The 20,808-nt window shown below is 39.8% G+C and overlaps 1 protein-coding gene across 4 annotated transcripts in view; it reads left to right on the top strand.

Moving 5' to 3' along the window:
* LOC127437079 (protein BANP-like) overlaps positions 1 to 20,453 on the top strand; it is a 103,811-nt gene extending 83,358 nt beyond the window's left edge. For all 4 annotated transcript variants that reach the window (XM_051691726.1, XM_051691729.1, XM_051691727.1 and 1 more), the window contains one exon: positions 18,243 to 20,453. In XM_051691726.1, the coding sequence (XP_051547686.1) occupies positions 18,243 to 18,365 (123 nt within the window). In that variant the 3' untranslated portion in view covers positions 18,366 to 20,453. The remainder of the gene's footprint in view (positions 1 to 18,242) is intronic.
* Positions 20,454 to 20,808: the final 355 nt, after the last annotated feature.

The following is a 20,808-nucleotide window of genomic DNA, read 5'->3' on the forward strand; positions in this document are numbered from 1 at the left end:
TTGCCTCTTCAAAAATCCACTGTCCCAGATAAAAGTTAATGTTAAGCCCTGTTTAAATATTGTATTCAGCATTCTCTGATAACAATTTTTTCTTCTGCAGTATAGCTCCTAAAGTAAATGTATGTTGTTTTAAAGAAGTTTTAGATATTATTTTGGAAAACAAGCCAAAAAAGACTAATCAAAAACGTATTTTGTTCCAGTGTATAATGGGCTAAGACTAAACTCACCTTTATGTTCACTTCGATTCATCTTCAACTCACAAAAAACAAACTTTCTCTTCTTAATAGAGATGCGTATTGCCGATTTTCTTCAGATAAGATACACAGTGAATGAAAAACATATATTATTATTCACTACAACATGAGCTATCACGTTATAATCTAGCTGCAGCAAATGCATAACTCGTAGACGCGGCACTGACCGCACAGAGAAATGCTAGTTTCTGAGTTTATTTTCATAACCCACTTTCTTATTATTTTAACTTTAATAAATGATGCTTTAAAGATACATTGTGAAACAGAAATGGGCACAATAACCGTTTTATCTCGATTATCTTTTATCATAATCGTTGGAAGCCAAAATCGTAATTGAAAATAATCGTAATTGAACATAAAATTTGATTAATCGCCCAGCCCTAGTTCTGATGACATTTTCAGCTCAGTTTGGAGGATTACGTGAAGCTTCTATGTTCAAACATTTTAATGTGTTTGTATGATACAAAACACGGAAGTGCCTTCAACCACAATTATTAGTGATGGGACAGTATGGTTATCTAACAATTCAGTTTGATTTACAATATTAGGCTCACAATTCAATAAAATCTAGATTTGGTGTAGCAACGCTTAAATGACGAAGTTTGAAAGAAAGTTGCGTTTATTTTTGATGAAAATGTTTGAGCAAAATGCACATAATTTCTCATCAGAATAAATTTCAGAATATAAATGCTCAAAGTTCAAATAGTAAGAGTTTCTTATATAAATTTTTATATAAGAAAAAGACAACAAACAAATAAAATTTCAAAAATAGTTGGCTACATTCAGCCTTATCAGGTGCAGGACAAGCAATATAACTGAACAGAACATGTTCGGAAAAAAATATATGACGGGCTGCAGTCAAAACTCTATAACATGAAAGGGACAGCTGTACTTGTTTCTATCTTTTCATATATGCTGTCTTTTTTAAGAATGGCGACATTTCAGCAAGTGTCTTTCAGTTTAGAGCACATTAACAAGAGAAGAGTCGCATGGTCCAAGGGCGTCATCCAGGGGCGTCAATCGCCAATTTTTTTTATTTATTTTTTTGAGGGGGCACAAAGGTCAATTCATCAACTAAACTAAAATACTCATCTACATCAACTAAAATATTTTTGTCATGATGACAAAGCGACTGATGTCTTGTAAATGAGCTTGACAAATTGTTGTCTGGATCCGTTCACTCGCCCACGCTGCCTTTCTCCCGTTGAAAATACGGAATATGTGAATAAAGATTTCTGCCACAGCCAATCTTTTTATATGCAATAATCGTTTAATTGAATTATCGAAGGTACAAATATGTTTTTAGAATTTCAAATAACCCATTCAAAAGTCTCTTGGCTCAAAAATCTAAGGGGACACGTGCGCCCCCAGTCTGAATGGGCATGATGCCTCTGACCGCATCCATGCTAAATGTGATTAAAATGTACGTTTCTTTTAACTGACTGTAAAGAACAGAAAGGATATTAAAAGACACATTATTAAATGCAAGTGGAGTGTGTGGATCTCATCTATGGACACACATTACACGTAAGAAATTTTCCGTTTTAATTTCAAGCAATTTTAAGCATTTTTCATGAAAACAAGGCGATTTTACAGGTATTATAGTACGTACTTACATTTCTAAAAGCTTAATTCAACCATTTAATTGCTTCAAGGACCTTGTGTGAACACAGTGAATAGTGTAGAAAAAAGCAACCGAGTGATTTTGATTTTGAATTGACAGATCATCTGTTCATATGGACAGATATATCAAATTTTGCCTCTGTATGGTTTGTCATTTATTTTGGTGTGCAATATTTCGAAATTCGATATATTGTCCCTTCCTTAAAGATTATATGAGATATTTTGATTAACTTTTTGGTTGAACAAATACTTCAACGGAATCCTCCAGAATTAGTTGCTATTGGTACAAGAGTGACGTTTTGGGCCACTGGATAAAAGTTAGTAAAATTATATTCGTTATATTTTGGGTATATTTTTGCCTTTATTTAATACGAAAGTGGAGAGGGAGACTGGAAACAAGTGAAAAGAGGGAATGGGATGGAGAAAGGACCCAGAGTCAGGACTCAAAGTTGGATCAGCTGTGATGCTTCCACAACAATGTCGAAGCACTGCGCACAAGGCAATGGCTCAGACATGAGATTTCTTTTTGAGAGTTTGCTGACCATTTACACACTGTGACTTGATTAATAGCAAATCCGATTTAATGGCACAGACATTTTGAGGGTAATTTTATTTCCCCCTTGAGGACTATTTTGTTACCACCCAGTAACACATGAAAGCATGTTAAGAATGGGACCGTGCGCTTGCACTGCCTTGCCCAAGCATTCACATCTGCGGCTGCATACTTGTGTAAACCATCTTCACAATGTTCCCCTGTTCCTTCTTTTTCAAGCACATTCTTTCACAGGATGTTCTGTACCTTGACTAAATTGGTTGTACAGCTTAAAAATAGTCTCAATGCCTCAATGCTCCCCAAGCCTTGTTATCAGAATGATCTGCATCTTTCTTTTTTTCTCTCTCATGGATACACCCACAACACACTTGCATTCTGGCCGACCTTCAAATATGTAGCATCTCATCTCTAAACAAGCTGTACCAAACCCACAGAAACCAGTTCGTGGGAAAATCATGATGATTTCCTCCTTACTTAGCCAGACCCCATCAGTGGGCCTTAGATTTACCTCTAGCCTCACTTGTTGACTTGCTTGGTGTTCTGGACTCCTTCCAAATTGGTGCGGCAATTATACATCAGAGGGGTTGAGGAAGATATTTAATGGTGAAGACTATGATGCTTGAGCAAAGTGTTGCATATGCAATGTTTGATGCAAATCAACACCGTAAATCTCTGCAAATCGATTAGAGATAACTGCTGTTTTGTGACAAACCACCTGTCATTGTGACATGGAGAATAAAACAAACAGCTGCTGAAGGATATGAATAATCATTATGGCATGGTCTTACTGGAAAATGTTGGACTGGGCTTAACAAGCTGACAAAGAGGAAAACTTCTGTTTTTGGGAGGACAACTCACCAACATTGGTTACATGTAAATTCATGCTTACATGTATTATAAATTGCTCTGTCTAAAGGGGCGTTCACACTGACAGTGATTTACAGCAACGAAGTGACCAACATTTGTTAGTTCCAATGAGAATTGTCGATTTGAGACGACATGAGCAACACAGTTCATTAACGATGCAAATTTTTTTTAGGAGAGTTAAACTTTATGCAAATCAACATTGATGTGATGCTGCATTAACCAATGGGAGTGCAGACAGTGGACTCTTGATCCACTCCCTGATACAGTCGTGTGGGAACACCTATAGCAACCAACAGTATAGCGACTTGGTGACCTCAGTTTAACTGCGTTTAGCGCCCCTTAAGCAAGTGCCTTATCCTGATGTTATAGGTCATGATTAGAGCATGTCAAAAAAAGAGTGCTTGCAGTCATTCAAAATACTTTTTTTTTTTTAAATGGGTCATGTCATGAAAAATCTAATTTTCCGTCTTAGGAAAAACAAGTTACAATATGTTCTACTGTATGTAAACATTCTTTCAGAGCTAAAAACTTCTTCCCAAGTCAAACTATATTGGACCCAACAACAAACCCACATTTTCTAAATAAGAGTTGTTCTTTATTTCACTTGGAAAAAAAAGGGCACATACATAGAAGTCTTAAAAGTACAGCAATAAAAAAAAATATATTTTTATTTTATTTAACAGTGTACTTACAAGGAGTTTATGTTCTAACCTGTCGCGGCCACAGTGAGCGACAGGGTGTTTTCAGTCATTTGGTTTCTGTAAAGCGCAACAGTGCCTATAAGGGGTGTAACGTTTCACTCATCTCACAGTTCAGGTCAGTTCACTATACTGAGCTCACGGTTTGATTCATGATTCTTAAACTAAGCCTGAATCAAGAAAATTTAAGATGGAATTTTTTTTATTATTATTACTTTGAAGACATGCAAAACTGTTTCTTTCCTTTAAAATTAAGCTAAAAGTACTATTTTTAAAAGTGCTAAATGATCCATCAGAGATGTACTAGGACTAAAATTCAGCCCAGAACAGGGCAATGTAGACACCAAATGGACTATTAGCTAATAATTCTGCTTACTGAAAATACAGAATTATGTTAGATACAGCTGAAGTCAGAGGTTTACATACATAGGCGGCCAAAAGTTTGGAATAATGTACAGATTTTGCTCTTATGGAATGAAATTTGTACTTTTATTCACCAAAGTGGCATTCGACTGATCACAATGTATAGTCAGGACATTAACTATTACAATTTGAAAAAAATGTTAAGAACTTCTTAAACTACTTGTTTTTTTTTTACTTGTGTTCTCATCAAAAAATCCTCCACGTGCAGCAATGACAGCTTTGCAGATCCTTGGCATTCTAGCTGTCAGTTTGTCCAGATACTCAGGTGACATTTCACCCCACACTTCCTGTAGCACTTGCCATAGATGTGACTGTCTTGTCGGGCACTTCTCACGCACCTTACAGTCTAGCTGATCCCACAAAAGCTCAATGGGGTTAAGATCCATAACACTCTTTTCCAATTATCTGTTGTCCAATGTCTGTGTTTCTTTGCTCACTCTAACCTTTTCTTTTTGTTTTTCTGTTTCAAAAGTGTCTTTTTCTTTGCAATTCTTCCCATAAGGCCTGCACCCCTGAGTCTTCTCTTTACTGTTGTACATGAAACTGGTGTTGAGCGGGTAGAATTCAATGAAGCTGTCAGCTGAGGACATGTGAGATGTCTACTTCTCAAACTAGAGACTCTGATGTACTTATCCTCTTGTTTAGTTGTACATCTGGCCTTCCACATCTCTTTCTGTCCTTGTTAGAGCCAGTTGTCCTTTGTCTTTGAATACTGCAGTGTACACCTTTGTATGAAATCTTCAGTTTTTTGGCAGTTTCAAGCATTGTATAGCCTTCATTTCTCAAAACAATGATTGACTGACGAGTTTCTAGAGAAAGCTGCTTCTTTTGTGCCATTTTTGACCTAATATTGACCTTAAGACATGCCAGTCTATTGCATACTGTGGCAACACAAAAACAAAAAACAAAGACAATGTTAATCTTCATTTAACGAACCAAATAGCTTTCAGCTGTGTTTGTTATAATGGCAAGTGATTTTCTAGTACCAAATTATCAATTTAGCATGATTACTCAAGGATAAGGTGTTGGAGTGATGGCTGCTGGAAATGGAGCCTATCTAGATTTGATCAAAAATGACTTTTTTCAAATAGTGATGGTGCTGTTTTTTTACATCAGTAATGTCCTGACTATACTTTGTGATCAATTGAATGCCACTTTGGTGAATTAAAATACCAATTCCCTTCCGAAACAGCAAAATCTGTACATTATTCCAAACTTTTGGCCGCCAGTGTACACCTTAGCCAAATACATTCAAAATCAGTTTTTCATTTCATTCCATGAAATGTCAGAATAATAGTAGAGATAATTATTTATTTCAGCTTTTATTTCTTTCATTACATTCCCAGTGGTTCAGAAGTTTACATAAACTTTGTTAGTATTTGGTAGCATTGCTTTTAAATTGTTTAAATTGGGTCAAACTTTTTGGGTAGACTTCCACAAGCTTCTCACAATAAGTTGCTGGAATTTTGGCCCATTCCTCCAGACAGAACTGGTGTAACTGAGTCAGGTTTGTAGGCCTCCTTGCTCGCACACGCTTTTTCAGTTCTGCCCACAATTTTTTTATCAGATTGAGGTCAGGGCTTTGTGATGGCCACTCCAATACCTTGACTTTGTTGTCCTTAAGCCATTTTGCCACAACTTTGGAGGTATGCTTGGGGTCATTGTCCATTTGAAGACCCATTTGCGAATGAGCTTTAACTTCCTGGCTGATGTCTTGAGATGTTGCTTTAATATATCCACATCATTTTCCTTCATCATGATGCTATCTATTTTGTGAAGTGCAGCAGTCCCTCCTGAGCAAAGCACCCCCACAACATGATGCTGCCACCCACATGCTTCACGGTTGGGATGGTGTTCTTTGGCTTGCAAGCCTCACCCTTTTTCCTCCAAACATAATGATGGTCATTATGGCCAAAAAGTTCCATTTTTGTTTCATCAGACTAGAGGAAATTCTCCAAAAAGTAAGATCTTTGTCCCCATGTGCACTTGCAAACTGTAGTCTGGCTTTTTTATGGCGGTTTTGGAGCAGTGGCTTCTTCTTTGCTGTGTAGCCTTTAGGTTATGTCGATATAGGACTCGTTTTACTGTGGATATAGATACTTGTCTACCTGTTTCCTCTAGCATCTTCATAAAGTCCTTTGCTGTTGTTCTGGGATTGATTTGCACTTTTTGCACCAAACTACGTTCATCTCTAGGAGACAGAATGCGTCTCCTTCCTGAGCGGTATGATGGCTGCATGGTCCCATGGTGTTTATGCTTGTGTACCATTGTTTGTACAGATGAACGTCGTACCTTCAGGCTTTTGGAAATTGCTCTCAAGGATGAACCAAACTTGTGGATGTCCATAATTTTTTTCTGAGGTCTTGGCTGATTTTCTTTTGATTTTCCCATGATGTCAAGCAAAGAGTCAATGAGTTTGAAGGTAGGCCTTAAAATACATCCATAGGTACACCTCCAATTGACTCCAGTTAGCCAATTAGCCTATCATAAGCTAAATAGCTAATTGCCTAAAGGCTTGACATCATTTTCTGGAATTTTCCAAGCTGCTTAAAGGCACAGTTAACTTAGTGAATTTAAACTTATGACACACTGGAATTGTGATATAGTCAATAAAATGTAAACAATCTGTCTGTAAACAATTGTTGGAAAAAATTGCTCATGTCATGTACAAAGTAGTTGTCCTAAACTACTTGCCAAAACTATAGTTTGCTAATATGAAATCTGTGGAGTGGTTAAAAAATTTGTTTTAATTACTTCAGCCTAAGTGTTTGTAAACTTCTGACTTCGACTCTACATATGCTGCTTACACACTGTCACTGATTACATACATTTAAAATATTTTTAATTAAAATTGTTGTTTTCTAGAATAATATTGTCTCTGATTACATCTAAATATTCTTTTCAAAAATACATATTTAACGGAAGTGCATGATTATCCAGTTAAATAATGATAATTTACTGATGAAATGAAAACAGACATGACATTTGACATTAGGATTATATTCCCCCATAGTATTATTACACATATTATTCAGCATTATTTATAGTAGATTAATAAGGCACTATCATTAAACCTCTGAAAACGTCTTGGTTACTGATGTAACTTCTGTTCACTGATGGAGGGAACGAGAAGTTGTGTCGATGTAGTGACACTAGGGGTTCGATCTTGAGAGCCCCAGCCACCTTTGCTTAAAATAGAAAAGGTCAATTGGAATTTGCATGCCACTCTCTGCCCCGGACATACGGGTATAAAAAGGAGATGGCGTGCATCACTCATTCAGATTTATGCTGAGGAGCCGATAGAGAGTCCCGGCCATGTCAGCGGCCGGTTCAGCGCCTTGGCAGGAGGGACCAATGTCTCGTTCCTTCCATCAGGGAACAGAGGTTGCATCAATAACCAAGACGTTTCCTGTCTGTCACTCACTCGACATTGTGTCGATGTAGGACCACAGAGAGATCCCAAGAGGGGATCAGGCACGGACTAGGAGGATTCAATCTTATGGCAGCCACGTACACTTTCAGGATAGATGGAGACAGCTGTCTCTCCAGCCCTTCCTGAAGAAAAGACAGCACAGACCCGACGGCGCATCTCTGTGGGTTTTCCCCACTGGAAGAACACCAGTTAGCGAAAAGATGCCACTTCAAGGCATACAGCCGCCTCGTAGAGAGGGCCCTGGCCTGAGTGATCATGTCTACCACCGCTGGCTGAAGACCTGCTATGTCTTCCACATCCCGTCCAGGAGCCAGACATGGAGATTCCAGAGGTCCGGCCGTGGGTGCCGGAGCATGCCTTGCCCCTGAGTGAGAAGGTCCTGCCTCAGGGGAAGCGCCAGGGAGGTGCTACTGTCATGAGCATCAGATCCGAGAACCAAGTCCAGTTGGGCCAGTACGACGCAATGAACAGGACTTGCTGCTCGTCCTCCCTGACTTTGCACAGAGTCTGTGCAATGAGGTTCACAGGAGGAAACACATACTTGCATAGCCCCCGAGGCCAGCTGTGCGCCAAGGCATCCGTGCCGAGGGGGGCCTCGGACAGGGAGTACCACAAGGGGCAGTGAGAGGAGTCTTGGGAGGCAAACAGGTCTATCTGTGCCTCCCCGAATCTCTCCCAAATCAGCTGGACTATGTGGGGGTGGAGTCTCCACTCCCCGTGGAGCATTACCTGCCGTGAGAGCATGTCCAATGCACGGTTGAGGGTGCCCGGAAGGTGAGTGGCTCGCAGAGACTGCTGACTCCAAAGGAGGAGGTGGCGGGCAAGTTGTGACATGCGATGCGAACGTACGGCACCTTGGTGGTTTATGTACGCTATGTGTTGGTTTGGACCAACACATGCTTGCCCTGAATCAACGTCCGGAGCCTCCTCAGGGCCAGCGATACTGCTAGCAACTCTAAAAAATTGATGTGCCAGTGGAGTCGGGGCCCCGTCCAGAGCCCCGACACTGCCTGCCCATTGCACACGGCGCCCCATCCTGAGTTCGAGGCATCTGTCTAGACCACGACACGCCTTGAGACCTGCTCTAGGGGAACACCTGCCCATAGAAATGCCAGGTCCGACCAAGAGCTGAAAGTCTGACGGCACTGTGGCGTGATGGTCACACACTGGTTGCCGTGGTGCCATGCCCACCTTGGGACTCGAGTCTGTAGCGGTCTCATATGCATCAACCGAGGGGGAGAACTGCCGCCGAGGATGCCATATGCCCCAGGAGCCTCTGAAATTGTTCACTGGCACCACTACCTTCTGCCTGAAGGTCTTCAGGCAGGTCAGCACTAACTGATCACTTTTGGTCGTAAAACGTGCCCTGAGAGTGACCAAGTCCAACTCCATACCGAGAAAAGAGATGCTCTGCCTAGGGGAGAGCTTGCTCTTCTCCCAGTTGACCTGAAGCCCGAGTCGGTCAAGGTGCTGAAGCACAAGATCGTACTAATGCCAGGATGCGCTTCTGCGTTACCATCCTGAACGGAAGACTGTGTGAGGACTTGTCCAGGGCACACATGTCCAAGATTGGGCGCGACCCTCCCCCTCTCTTGGGCACGATAAAATAAGGGCTGTAGAAGCCCTTGCGCAACTCGACTACGGGGACGGGCTCTACTGCTCCTTCCGCCCGAAGGATGGAGGCACCCTTGCCCTGCACTGTAGTGGAGAGGACGCCACTGAACCGGGGCAGGCGTCTGGCAAACTAGATCGCGTAGCTGAGGCGAATCGTCTTGATGAGCCACTGTGAGGGGCTGGAGAGTTCTAACCAGGTCTCCAGTCTCCATGACAGCGGCACCAGGGGGACAACTGGACTTACCGTGCCTGGGCAGGGTGGTTTGCAGCAAGGCAGAGCAGGTGCCCCACCTGGAAGACAGCCCAGGGGGGACATGCTGCTCCGCAAGCCCGCAACGGTGGCCGGTGACTGGGGCGGTAGAGCGGCCCCAGAGACCAGCACACTTACCTGTTCGCCGGCTGTTTGCGCAAATGCAAACATCTTTAAAAAGACGGCAAGCATTTGCGTGAGCTCTTTTAGAAAGAAATATACTCTTTCTAATATACTCTTAGCACCTGCAGACTCAGGCTGCTGAAGCGCCCAGGGGAAACACAGCACTTAACCATGTGAGGGTGACCACTGATATGCGGCGTAAGAATCCAGCAGCATAGCAAAGGGTGAGAGGAGGAACACACAAGCATTTGGCTCCGAAGAAAAAATCTGAATGAGTGATGCATGCCATCTCCTTTTATATCCGTATGTCCGGGGCGGAGAGTGGCATGCAAATTCCACTCGCCAATTTTCATTGGCCTTTTCTATTTTAAGCAAAGGTGACTGGGGCTCTCAAGATCGAACCCCTAGTGTCACTACATCGACACAACGTCGAGTGAGTGACGACAGGGAACTTTAATCTTCTCTCGCACGGTCAGAACAGATCACTCTCACGCTTCAAACAAACATTCGATCCCTCACTCTGTAAAAAGGAGCATCTCTCTCCAGCACCTGGTTCTCCCTGTATTACATTTGCTTCTCTATTTCAGTTTCAGCCGAACTCAGTGTACAACACCTGTGGCTGCTAGTGTGCAATCCTATTTTAGAACTCACTGTGTGCAATTTATCAATTTCCATTTTTATGCCCATGTTGCATAGGCGTAGGACGTCGCTCATATTTGATAGAATAGATGCTAGAAGAAAAAAAAAAGGCCAAACTCTACAATGCGCATTGTCACATTTTTGAACCGCAATGTGTCGTGGCACGAGAAACTGATACACCCCAATAGTACTCATAGCTCTAAGCCATGAACCAAATAAACCAGATCCGAGGTGAATCACAACATTACAAACTTAAATTTGAAGCAAAAATGTATTTAAAAATCAGACAAAAAGACCAAGGTACAACACTGTGTACTTAATGTCTTTCATGAGCTCACGAACTACAATCCCACAAGGCATTGCGAATGACCTAATTTAATTAAAATCTATGGAAAAATATTAAACTGTTGATTGAAAGTTGCTGATATAATAAAAGTACAGAAACAATATAAAGTATACTGCAAAATATTCAGATATACAAATACAGTTGAAATAACGCAGCCTGATGGCTTCAGCAGAAGCATATACCATCTCACCCAACAGTTGCGCTCTATTTACTTGTTGCAGAAAACCTGACGCTTCACACCTGGTTAGGCCTTGGTTTTGGTGCAAGAATACTTGACTAGCATTGTAAGTGGACTTATATAATGGAAAAAATGGTACAAAATAAGCATAAAAATAATAATCCTTGTGATTAGCTAAGAATCCAGGAAATGAAATCAGAGACATAGCTTATTGACTAGGTTGCTTTTTTGAGCTCTTTTTAACCATAGAGAAGCTCAGTAATTGAACAAAATAATGTCAAGTTTTTCTCTTTAATTTCAATTCAAAATTGTTTCAGACAGCTGTCTGCTTGTGCATCAAACAGATGATGCTAGGTCATACTGTAGCTCACCATTCTGTGTGAATTTCAGGATTGTTTAAATCGCTCGCATCTGTTGCACAAAACATATGGTAGCGTTTACACAAGCTTTTTCATGTATACACCCCTTCGTTTTTTTTTCTCTTTTTTTTTTCTCCATTTAATAGTTTTCATATCATATATTTGATTACCAGAGATAAAAATCTGCAAAACTAAAGAGATGTTTCAGGCCAAGAACGTCTGTTCTCTGTACAGTCTGACAGACATAGTGCTGCTATAAAGTGTTGGCCTACTTTAAAGTGATGTTTGTATGGCTCATTTCTAAATTAATTTTCTTGAATGTAATAATTCAGGAGGCACCCCCATAATTTTATCATAAGCTGCTTCCTATATATTTTTCACCTAAGGACCCTAATTTGGTGCCCTCTTGTGGAGCTGCAGGAAACTGGCCCCTGAGGACCTTGCTCTTGGCACCTAAGATGAAAAGCACAGACAGAGAGTGTCTTGTATCAAATCGGCTGTGTTTTAGGACTATTGGGACCATGCCCTTGAGTACAGCTTGAGTCTTTGCATCGTGCAGGTGTGCAGCCCGTTCCCCTGGCTCGTGTTTGGGAAGAAATGACTCACTCTGATGTGACTCATCCTGCGTCGTCTCCCCCTCCATCTCTCCCTCTATCTTTTTTAGGGATTGTTTTTATTTGGATGACTGAGATGAAGCGTAGCCTTCATCCGACTCCTTACTTTATGCTCTTTTTCCATCTGTTTTATTTTTATTTTATTTTTATTTTTTTTGGTTTTCCCATTCATTGTTTTGGTTGTATCAATCTGTATCTGTTTTATTTGTGTCTGCTTTCACTGCTGCCATCAATATTGTTTAAGACCCCATGAAACAAAATTGGGAGTTTTGCTTTGCTTTGTGTGCTTTGCGATTTCATGGGGTTTCTAAAGAATCATGAAAACTTTATGCACAATATTTATAATACAATTTAAAAAAATACACTCACCAACCACTTTATTAGGTGCACCTCTTATTCATGCGATTATCTAATCAGCCAATCGTGTGGCAGCAGTGCATAAAATCATGCATATATGGGTCAGGAGCTTCACTTAATGTTCACATCAACCATCAGAATGGTGAAAAAATTTGATCTCAGTGATTTCGCCCGTGGAATTTTGGTAACTGCTGATCTCCTGGGATTTTCACGTGCAACAGTCTCTACAGTTTACTCAGAATGGTTCCAAAAACAAAAAACATCTAGTGAGCAGCAAGTCCTTTGATGTATTTTGTATTTTCTACATAAATCCAAAACACTGATGTAGACAACTAGAGCTGTAAATAACAAAAAATTTAATTAGTCACTTTTTATTATTATTCTTTTTTGATTAATTGGATACAAAGCCACATTTAATTTCCTGAATTGTATTGAAAAACACGAATACTTTATACAACCCCAATTCCCAAAAAGTTGGGACAGTATGACAAATGATAATAAAAACAAAAATGTGTGATTTGTAAATTATATTTACCCTTTGCTACATTGAAAGCACTACAACTAAACATTATATGATGTTTTACATTATGAATTTCATTGTTTTTTATTTTTTTTAATGTACAGTAATTTCAAAACAGATGATTGCAACACGCTCCAAAAAAAGTTGGGACAGTCGAGTGTTCACCACTGTGAAACATCACCATTTCTTCTAATAACACTTATTAAACCTTTGGGCACTGAAGGTACAAGTTTGTTAAGTTTAAAAAGTGGAATTTTCCCCCATTCATCCATTATGTAAGTCTTTAGTTGCATAATTGTACGGGGTCTTCATTGCCGTTTGGTGTGCTTCATAATGCAGCACACATTCTCAACTGGAGATGGTCAGGACTGCAGACAGGCCAATCTAGCACCCACACTCTCTGCTTATTCGGCCAGTATGTGGTTTGAAGTTGTCCTGCTGAAAATTCCGGGAAGTCCCTGGAAAAGACGGTGCTGGATTGCAGTATATGCTGCTCCAAAATTTGTACAAATTATTTGTACATATCTGTCTGCATTAATGGTGCCCTCACAGATGTGCGAGTTACCCATACCATGGGCACTGACACACCCCTGGCCCATACAGATACTGGCTTGTGAACCTGATGCTGATAACAGCTTGGATGGTCCTTTTCCTCTTTGGCCTGGAGAATATGATGGCTGTGTTTTTCAAAAACTATTTGAAATGTGGTCTCATCAAACCAAAAAACACATTTCCACTGTTCTACTTTCCATCTAAAAAGATGAGTCCAGAGAAGTCATCAGCACATCTGGACAGTGTTGATGTACATTTAAATGTATTAATTTGACAGACACTTTTATCCAAAGCGACTTACAAAAGAGGAATACATTATAAGCGAATTATCGTAAGGAGACAGTGGTACGAAAATTACCATATTACAAAGTTTCACTAGCATCAGAATAGTAGTATCCAAGACAGATTAGAGTGCAACAAGAATTTTTTTTTTTTTTTTTAATTTATGAGTAAATGGTTAAGTGCTCATGGAAAAGATGTGTTTTTAGCCATTTTTTGAAGACAGAGAGTGAGTCAGCTTCACTGATGGTGTTGGTAAGGTCATTCCACCAACGTGGTATGATGAAGCCGAAAGTCCGGGAAAGTATTTTGGTGCCTCTGTGTTGGTACAACAATGCAACGTTCCTTAGCCGACCGCAGACTTGGTGGGAATGTAGGTGGGAATGTAGCTCTGCAGAAATGATTTTAGGTATGCTGGAGCAAACCCAGTGACTGTTCTGTATGCCAGCATTAGAGCCTTGAATTTGATACGTGCATCAACCGGCAGCCAGTGAAGAGAGACAAGGAGTGGTGTAACGTGCTCTCTTTGGTTCATTAAAGACCAGATGTGCTGCTGCATCCTGGATCGTTTGCAGGGGTCTAATTGCGCTTGCAGGGAGGCCTGCTATGAGAGCGTTACGGTAGTCCAGTCTAGTTATGACAAGTGACTGAACGAGAAGTTCAGAGATAAGGATCAGAGATCACGCGCATTCAGAAGTGGTTTTCGTTTTTTTTGACCAGATTCCTTGAATCTTTTAACTACATTGTGCACTGTAGAGGGTGAAATGCCCAAAATCCTTCCAATTTGTCTTTGGGGAACATTTTCTAAAGTGCTGGATTATTTGCTGAAGCATCTGTTGGAAAATTGACAAGTCTTGTATGATCATTGCTCTTGAAGAACTAGGCTGTTTTTGGAGGCTCCTTATATACTATGACACGAATGCCTCACCTGTTTAACATCTCCTGTTTCACATCGCCTTGTTATTTTAACTCGTCAAATTGTTATTAGTCTTAAATTGCCCCTGTCTCAACTCTTTTGGAGTGTGTTGCAATCATCTGATTTGAAATGACTGTACATAAAAAAAAAAAACAATGAAATTCACAAGGTAAAACATCATATAATGTGTAGTGTAGTGCTTTCAATATAGCAAAGGATGAATATAATTTACAAATCACTCTTTTTTGTTTTTTTTTTGCATTTTTCATACTGTCCCAACTTTTTTGGAATTGGGGTTGTTTAAAAAACAAATAGAAATCTGATTACACATTATGTGCAAAAAAGGTTTTGAAGAGTTACAGTATAAATTGCAATAGCTTTTCACATTATCAAAAAAAGTGAAACTAGTTGTCAATTATTTTCATTATCGATTATTACCGATTTTATCGATTAGTTGTTGCAGCACTAGAGACAACTGTCTCTAGTGCTCTAGAGACATAAACAAGCCAGTTATGCCCTCCGAAAAACCATCAGAACCGCAAAACGCCAGTACAGGAACAAGATTGAAGGACAGTTTAACACCACCAACTCTAGAAGCATGTGGCAGGGAATTAACATCATCACGAACTTTAAAGGGAATAAAAACTCAGCCATGAACACCGCTGCCTCTCTCCCGGATGAGCTAAATACTTTTTATGCTCGTTTCGAGGGAAATAACACCGCCCTCACGGAGAGAGCTCTCGCGGCCGAAGCTACAGAGGTTAGTTCACTCTCCGTCTCTGTAGCAGATGTAACCCGATCCTTCCAACGGGTGAATATCCGCAAAGCCGCGGGCCCAGACGGCATTCCGGGCCGCGTCATCAGAGCGTGCGTGAACCAGCTGGCTGGTGTTTTTACGGACATTTTCAACCTTTCCCTCTCTTTGTCTGTAGTCCCCACATGCTTTAAAACATCCACCATTGTGCCTGTTCCAAAACAATCAAAAATAACTTGCTTAAATGACTGGTGTCCTGTTGCTCTGACCCCCATCATCAGCAAATGCTTTGAGATACTAATCAGAGATTACATCTGCTCTGTATTGCCTCTCTCTCTTGACCCGTTGCAGTTTGCTTACCGCAACAACCGCTCCACTGATGATGCCATTGCATCTACAATACACACTGCTCTCTCCCACCTGGAAAAAAAGAACACATATGTGAGAATGCTGTTTTTAGGCTACAGCTCAGCATTCAACACCATTGTGCCCTCCAAGCTAGATGAGAAACTCCGGGCTCTGGGCTTAAACAGCTCGCTGTGCAGCTGGATCCTGGACTTCCTGTCAAGCAGACGCCAGGTGGTTAGAATAGGCAGCAACATCTCCTCCTCACTGACCCTCAACACTGGAGCCCCACAGGGCTGTGTTCTCAGCCCACTACTGTATTCCCTGTACACACATGACTGTGTGGCAACACACAGCTCCAATGCCATCATTAAGTTTGCTGATGATACGACGGTGGTAGGTCTGATCACTGACAATGATGAAACAGCCTACAGAGAGGAGGTGCACACTCTGACACACTGGTGTCAGGAGCACAACCTCTCCCTCAACGTTAGTAAGACAAAGGAGCTTGTGGTGGACTTCAGAAGAAAAGACAGAGAACACAGCCCCATCACCATCAATGGAGCACCAGTGGAGAGAGTCAGCAGCTTCAAGTTCCTGGGTGTCCACATCACTGAGGAACTCACATGGTCCATCCACACTGAAGTCGTTGTGAAGAAGGCTCATCAGCGCCTCTTCTTCCTGAGATGGCTGAGGAAGTTTGGAATGAACCGCCACATCCTCACACGGTTCTACACCTGCACTGTAGAGAGCATCCTGACTGGCTGAATCTCCGCCTGGTACGGCAATAGCACCGCCCACAACCGCAAAGCACTGCAAAGGGTGGTGCGAACTGCCAGACACATCATCGGAGGTGAGCTTCCCTCCCTCCAGGAAATATATACAAGGCGGTGTGTGAAAAAAGCTCGGAGGATCATCAGAGACTCCAGCCACTTGAGCCATGAGCTGTTCTCACTGCTACCATCAGGTAGGCGGTATCACAGCATCAGGACCCACACCAGCCGACTCCATGATAGCTTCTTCCCCCAAGCAATCAGACTTCTGAACTCTTGATCTCTCATGATCAATATACATCAGCACTGCACTTTATTACCCTTACTCTTATATCTCACACCGGACTGTCATAAATTATATTATTATTATTATATTATGTTCTCTCTTAACAACTGACTATCAACCGACAGCCTGAATGTCAATACAGTACAATACTGTACATTCTATATATATATACTTTTTTATATATTTTTTATTTTTTATTTTTATTGATTAATGTGTATCTATATAGTGCGTATTGTATACTGTACAGTGTATGTTATTATTTGTATATTGTTGAGTGTAATTTTATGTGTATAACAGATGTTTAAATTGTGTTGTGTTAATTTGATGTTATTGTAAATTGGTATATGTCTCATCACTGTCACGACTGCTATGTTGATCGGAACTGCACCCAAGAATTTCACACACCATTGCACTTGTGTATATGGTTGTGTGACAATAAACGTGATTTGATTTGATTTGATTTGATAAGGCCAAAACATACTCTATACAAGTATGTGAACACAGATGCTTCAAGCTACACAAGCTCAATTTCGTCCGTTTTTGCATTCCGAAATGTGTCAGACCGCAATGCACAACACAAGTACTTATTGCATTATCAACGTTGCCACAAGTGCTGCTGTATCAGACTTTAGTGTGAACTGTCCACTTCTATGGTGAGTTTTCTCTTTCTAGTCAATTACTGTCATGGAGATGCAACAGTTCAAAGAGTATATTGCTGAGCAAGGTAAAGTCAAAATATTTATAGCAACTTACCTGAATAATAACACATTGAGTTTAATGACACAGACGTTTGAAGGTAACTCTATCGCCCCCTTGAGTACTGTGGTTTGTTACCAGCACAGTAACGCAAGGCACGTTAACCATGATCAACCGGACTGTGCTCGCACCTGCGTATGCATACTTACATAAAGTATGTTTCTGGTGATAGAATTAACAACAAAAAAGAGTGCTACAATGCACAACAGTAAAAATAATACCTTTAATAATCAAGTTACAACACAGATTTTAAAGAAACATAGTTTGAGGCAAAAACATAACTCCTTGAAGATTTGACTTCTGATGGTACTGGGCTCCATGGCTTAAGTACACAACCTCTCAAAAAGCAGGCTTTGTAGACTTCATACCTGATTTGAGATGCTTAATTCCAAATGTGTTTTTATTTTATATTTAATTTTGGCAGAATAATGTAATTATTGAGATTTATTATTTACTTGTTTATTTATTTATTTAATCCAATGTGATTCTTATTTGTTATTCAACACTGGTGACACACAGTACTTTCTAAAGCTGTATTACCTTATTCCGCTCAAAATTTTACATTTATTAAAAACAAAAGTTGACAGTTTACAAAAAGCATATTTTTCCTCATCTTGAAATTCCAGATGTACTTATAATTTTAAATATTTTTATATTTTGAGGACAGAGAACATGATTTCACGTCATCTGCCCGCTCCCTTTAAATCTCTTCCATTCTCTATTTTCTCAGGCAGAAGCTCTGACTCCAGCGCTGCAGGAGGAGATTGACGTTAAGGAAGCCATTCAGCTCCAACAAAGTGAGAACGGAGAGTTGGTCCAGATCCAGGTGCCCGTCAACACCGTCGGCACATGAGATGCTCACGCAAGCGTAAACACAAATATTCAGCGAGAACATGGAGCGGGTGTAACCAAGGAGAGTGGGTGCTCAAGCTCTCTAATTCTCAAACAAAAACCATCATCTTCAGACAACAATTATTGGTGAAATCCAAGTAAAACAAAGGCATTTTTTTTTATGTGTCAGCTCTTTTGGAAACTACTGGTAGTCCCCCACCAATAACAGTAATAGCATCCAATCTGCTTAGTAACATATAAGCAATGTTGGCTTCAATGCTGGCTCATCAAATCTCTTTGGCTCTTGTCACAGTGCAGAACAACACGGAAAAATACCTTTTCCTCTTTGGTCCATCTTTGCAGTACCTCTTAAGCAAACTGATCATGTAATACCCAATTTACATAAACTGTCCATGTCATATATTTAGTACATGTGCATCACTCTTACTTTTGTCTCCATACGAACCAGCACCATTGTAAGATATGCGTTGATTCATAACCCTAGATTTTACAGTTCTCCTTTTTTGATGTTTTGTGTGTGTGTGTGTGTGTGTGTGTGTTGATGGGGCAATTGGGGAATATTTAAGAATATCCCTTCTCTCTCATCAGTATTCGATTTGTTTTCGGAATGGTTAGCCCATATAATGTTTGTTTCACATTCGTTTATTGTACAAAAAAACTACTGAAAATTTTGTGGAGCTTTTGTAGAGCAGTTTACTAAAACACAACAAAAATGTGATAATGTAGTATATGAATTATGTACTTTTTCATATATATATATATATATATATATATATATATATATATATGTATAAAACATATAAGCATATGTATATATATGTGTGTGTGTGTGTGTGTGTGTGTATGAAGGATTTGTTCAAAATGAATAAATGACTGCTGTTTCCATGTAGAGGATCCTGAGTTGTCTATGCAACTGTAACAATAACTGTCAGACCAAATCTAATAGGACTAAAGTCCCTTTCAAGGCAAGACAGTCCACTCGGTGGCCATTTTTGGAATGCTCCCGTGCAGCTATTTGTTACCCATACAAGCAGCATAAAAGTACAGCTCCTATCTACTTGTATGGGGAAAGACCGAAACCTCCAAAATGGTTGGTCAAGATTACGATCAAAGAACATGTTTCAAATCAGCAGTGAAGTCTGACAACAATAGTCTCATAACCTGTGCTTCTTTAACCCAGATCACGGCAAAATTTTTTTAAAAATGCATGAGCTTTCTCGAGTTAACTGACAGACGATGTCTGTTTCTGAAAGGGGATTGGCTCTTTTACCTTTAAGTTGAGACTTCCATTTCTACATCTGCCATATTGGGCATTCCAAATTCTACTGATTTTGCACAAGCGCTGTCTCGGGCTCGATGGTCTCTGGTAGGACCCAGGTTTGGGCATATTATGGGTATATTTGGAATGGCATTCTATCTTACTACTCACTATTTTTGCAGTGTGCAGATGTAATGTATACTGGGGAGAATATACAAGTTTTCTTTATGCATGTAAAACCAGGATTACTTACAACATTTGCCAAAATCTGCAGTATACAACCTGATGATCCAAAAATAAGATGACTAAAAATAATAGGTGAACAGACAAAATATACATGAAATATGCTTGTTGCTGTATTCTTGGAGGTATTGTTTTTGGGGCAATGAAAAAATAATTATTATAAAGCAATGCATACACTTGATGAGTCTTTGATGTGTTAATATCAACTTTAAAAAATAAGTACTCTATGTCAGGCTTATTTACAGTGTAATTTCAAAGGGATTTCATATGCCTTCCTGTACAGAAATCTGATATGGCAGTTAACATATATTTTTATTTTGTTTGGGCATATATGTACATAGCCTATACAAATCTGATGATGATAATAAACTGATTTAGGGAAAACGTTACATATAGAAAAACAGCCATTTTTAGTATTTTGTTATGTTGTTGTATTTATAAGCAAAATATGTCACTTTATTATATTTTTATGTAGGCCTACTTTTTCGCATCATATGTTGTGATAAATCAGATTTCCGATTTGTACGGGTTTAACCTGAAAGCTATTTAAATGACAACTGGAACTGAAATAGGGATTTATATTAGACTTAAAAAAAATAAAAATAACACTGAGATGGTATTTTGTGTGTGTGTGTATGTGTGTGTGTGTGTATATATATATATATATATATATATATATATATATATATATATATATATATATATATATATATATATACACACACACACACACACACACACACACACACACACACCAATCAGCCACAACATTAAAACCACCTGCCTAATATTGTGTAGGTCCCCAACCCGCATCTCAGAATAGCATTCTGAGATTATATTCTCACCACAATTGTACAGAGTGGTTATCTGAGTTACCGTAGGATTTGTCAGTTAATGTTCACATCAACCATCAGAATGTGATCTCAGTGATTTTGACCGTGGT

This window comes from Myxocyprinus asiaticus, chromosome 48 (genome assembly GCF_019703515.2).
Source record: "Myxocyprinus asiaticus isolate MX2 ecotype Aquarium Trade chromosome 48, UBuf_Myxa_2, whole genome shotgun sequence".
Classification (NCBI taxonomy): Eukaryota; Metazoa; Chordata; class Actinopteri; order Cypriniformes; family Catostomidae; genus Myxocyprinus; species Myxocyprinus asiaticus.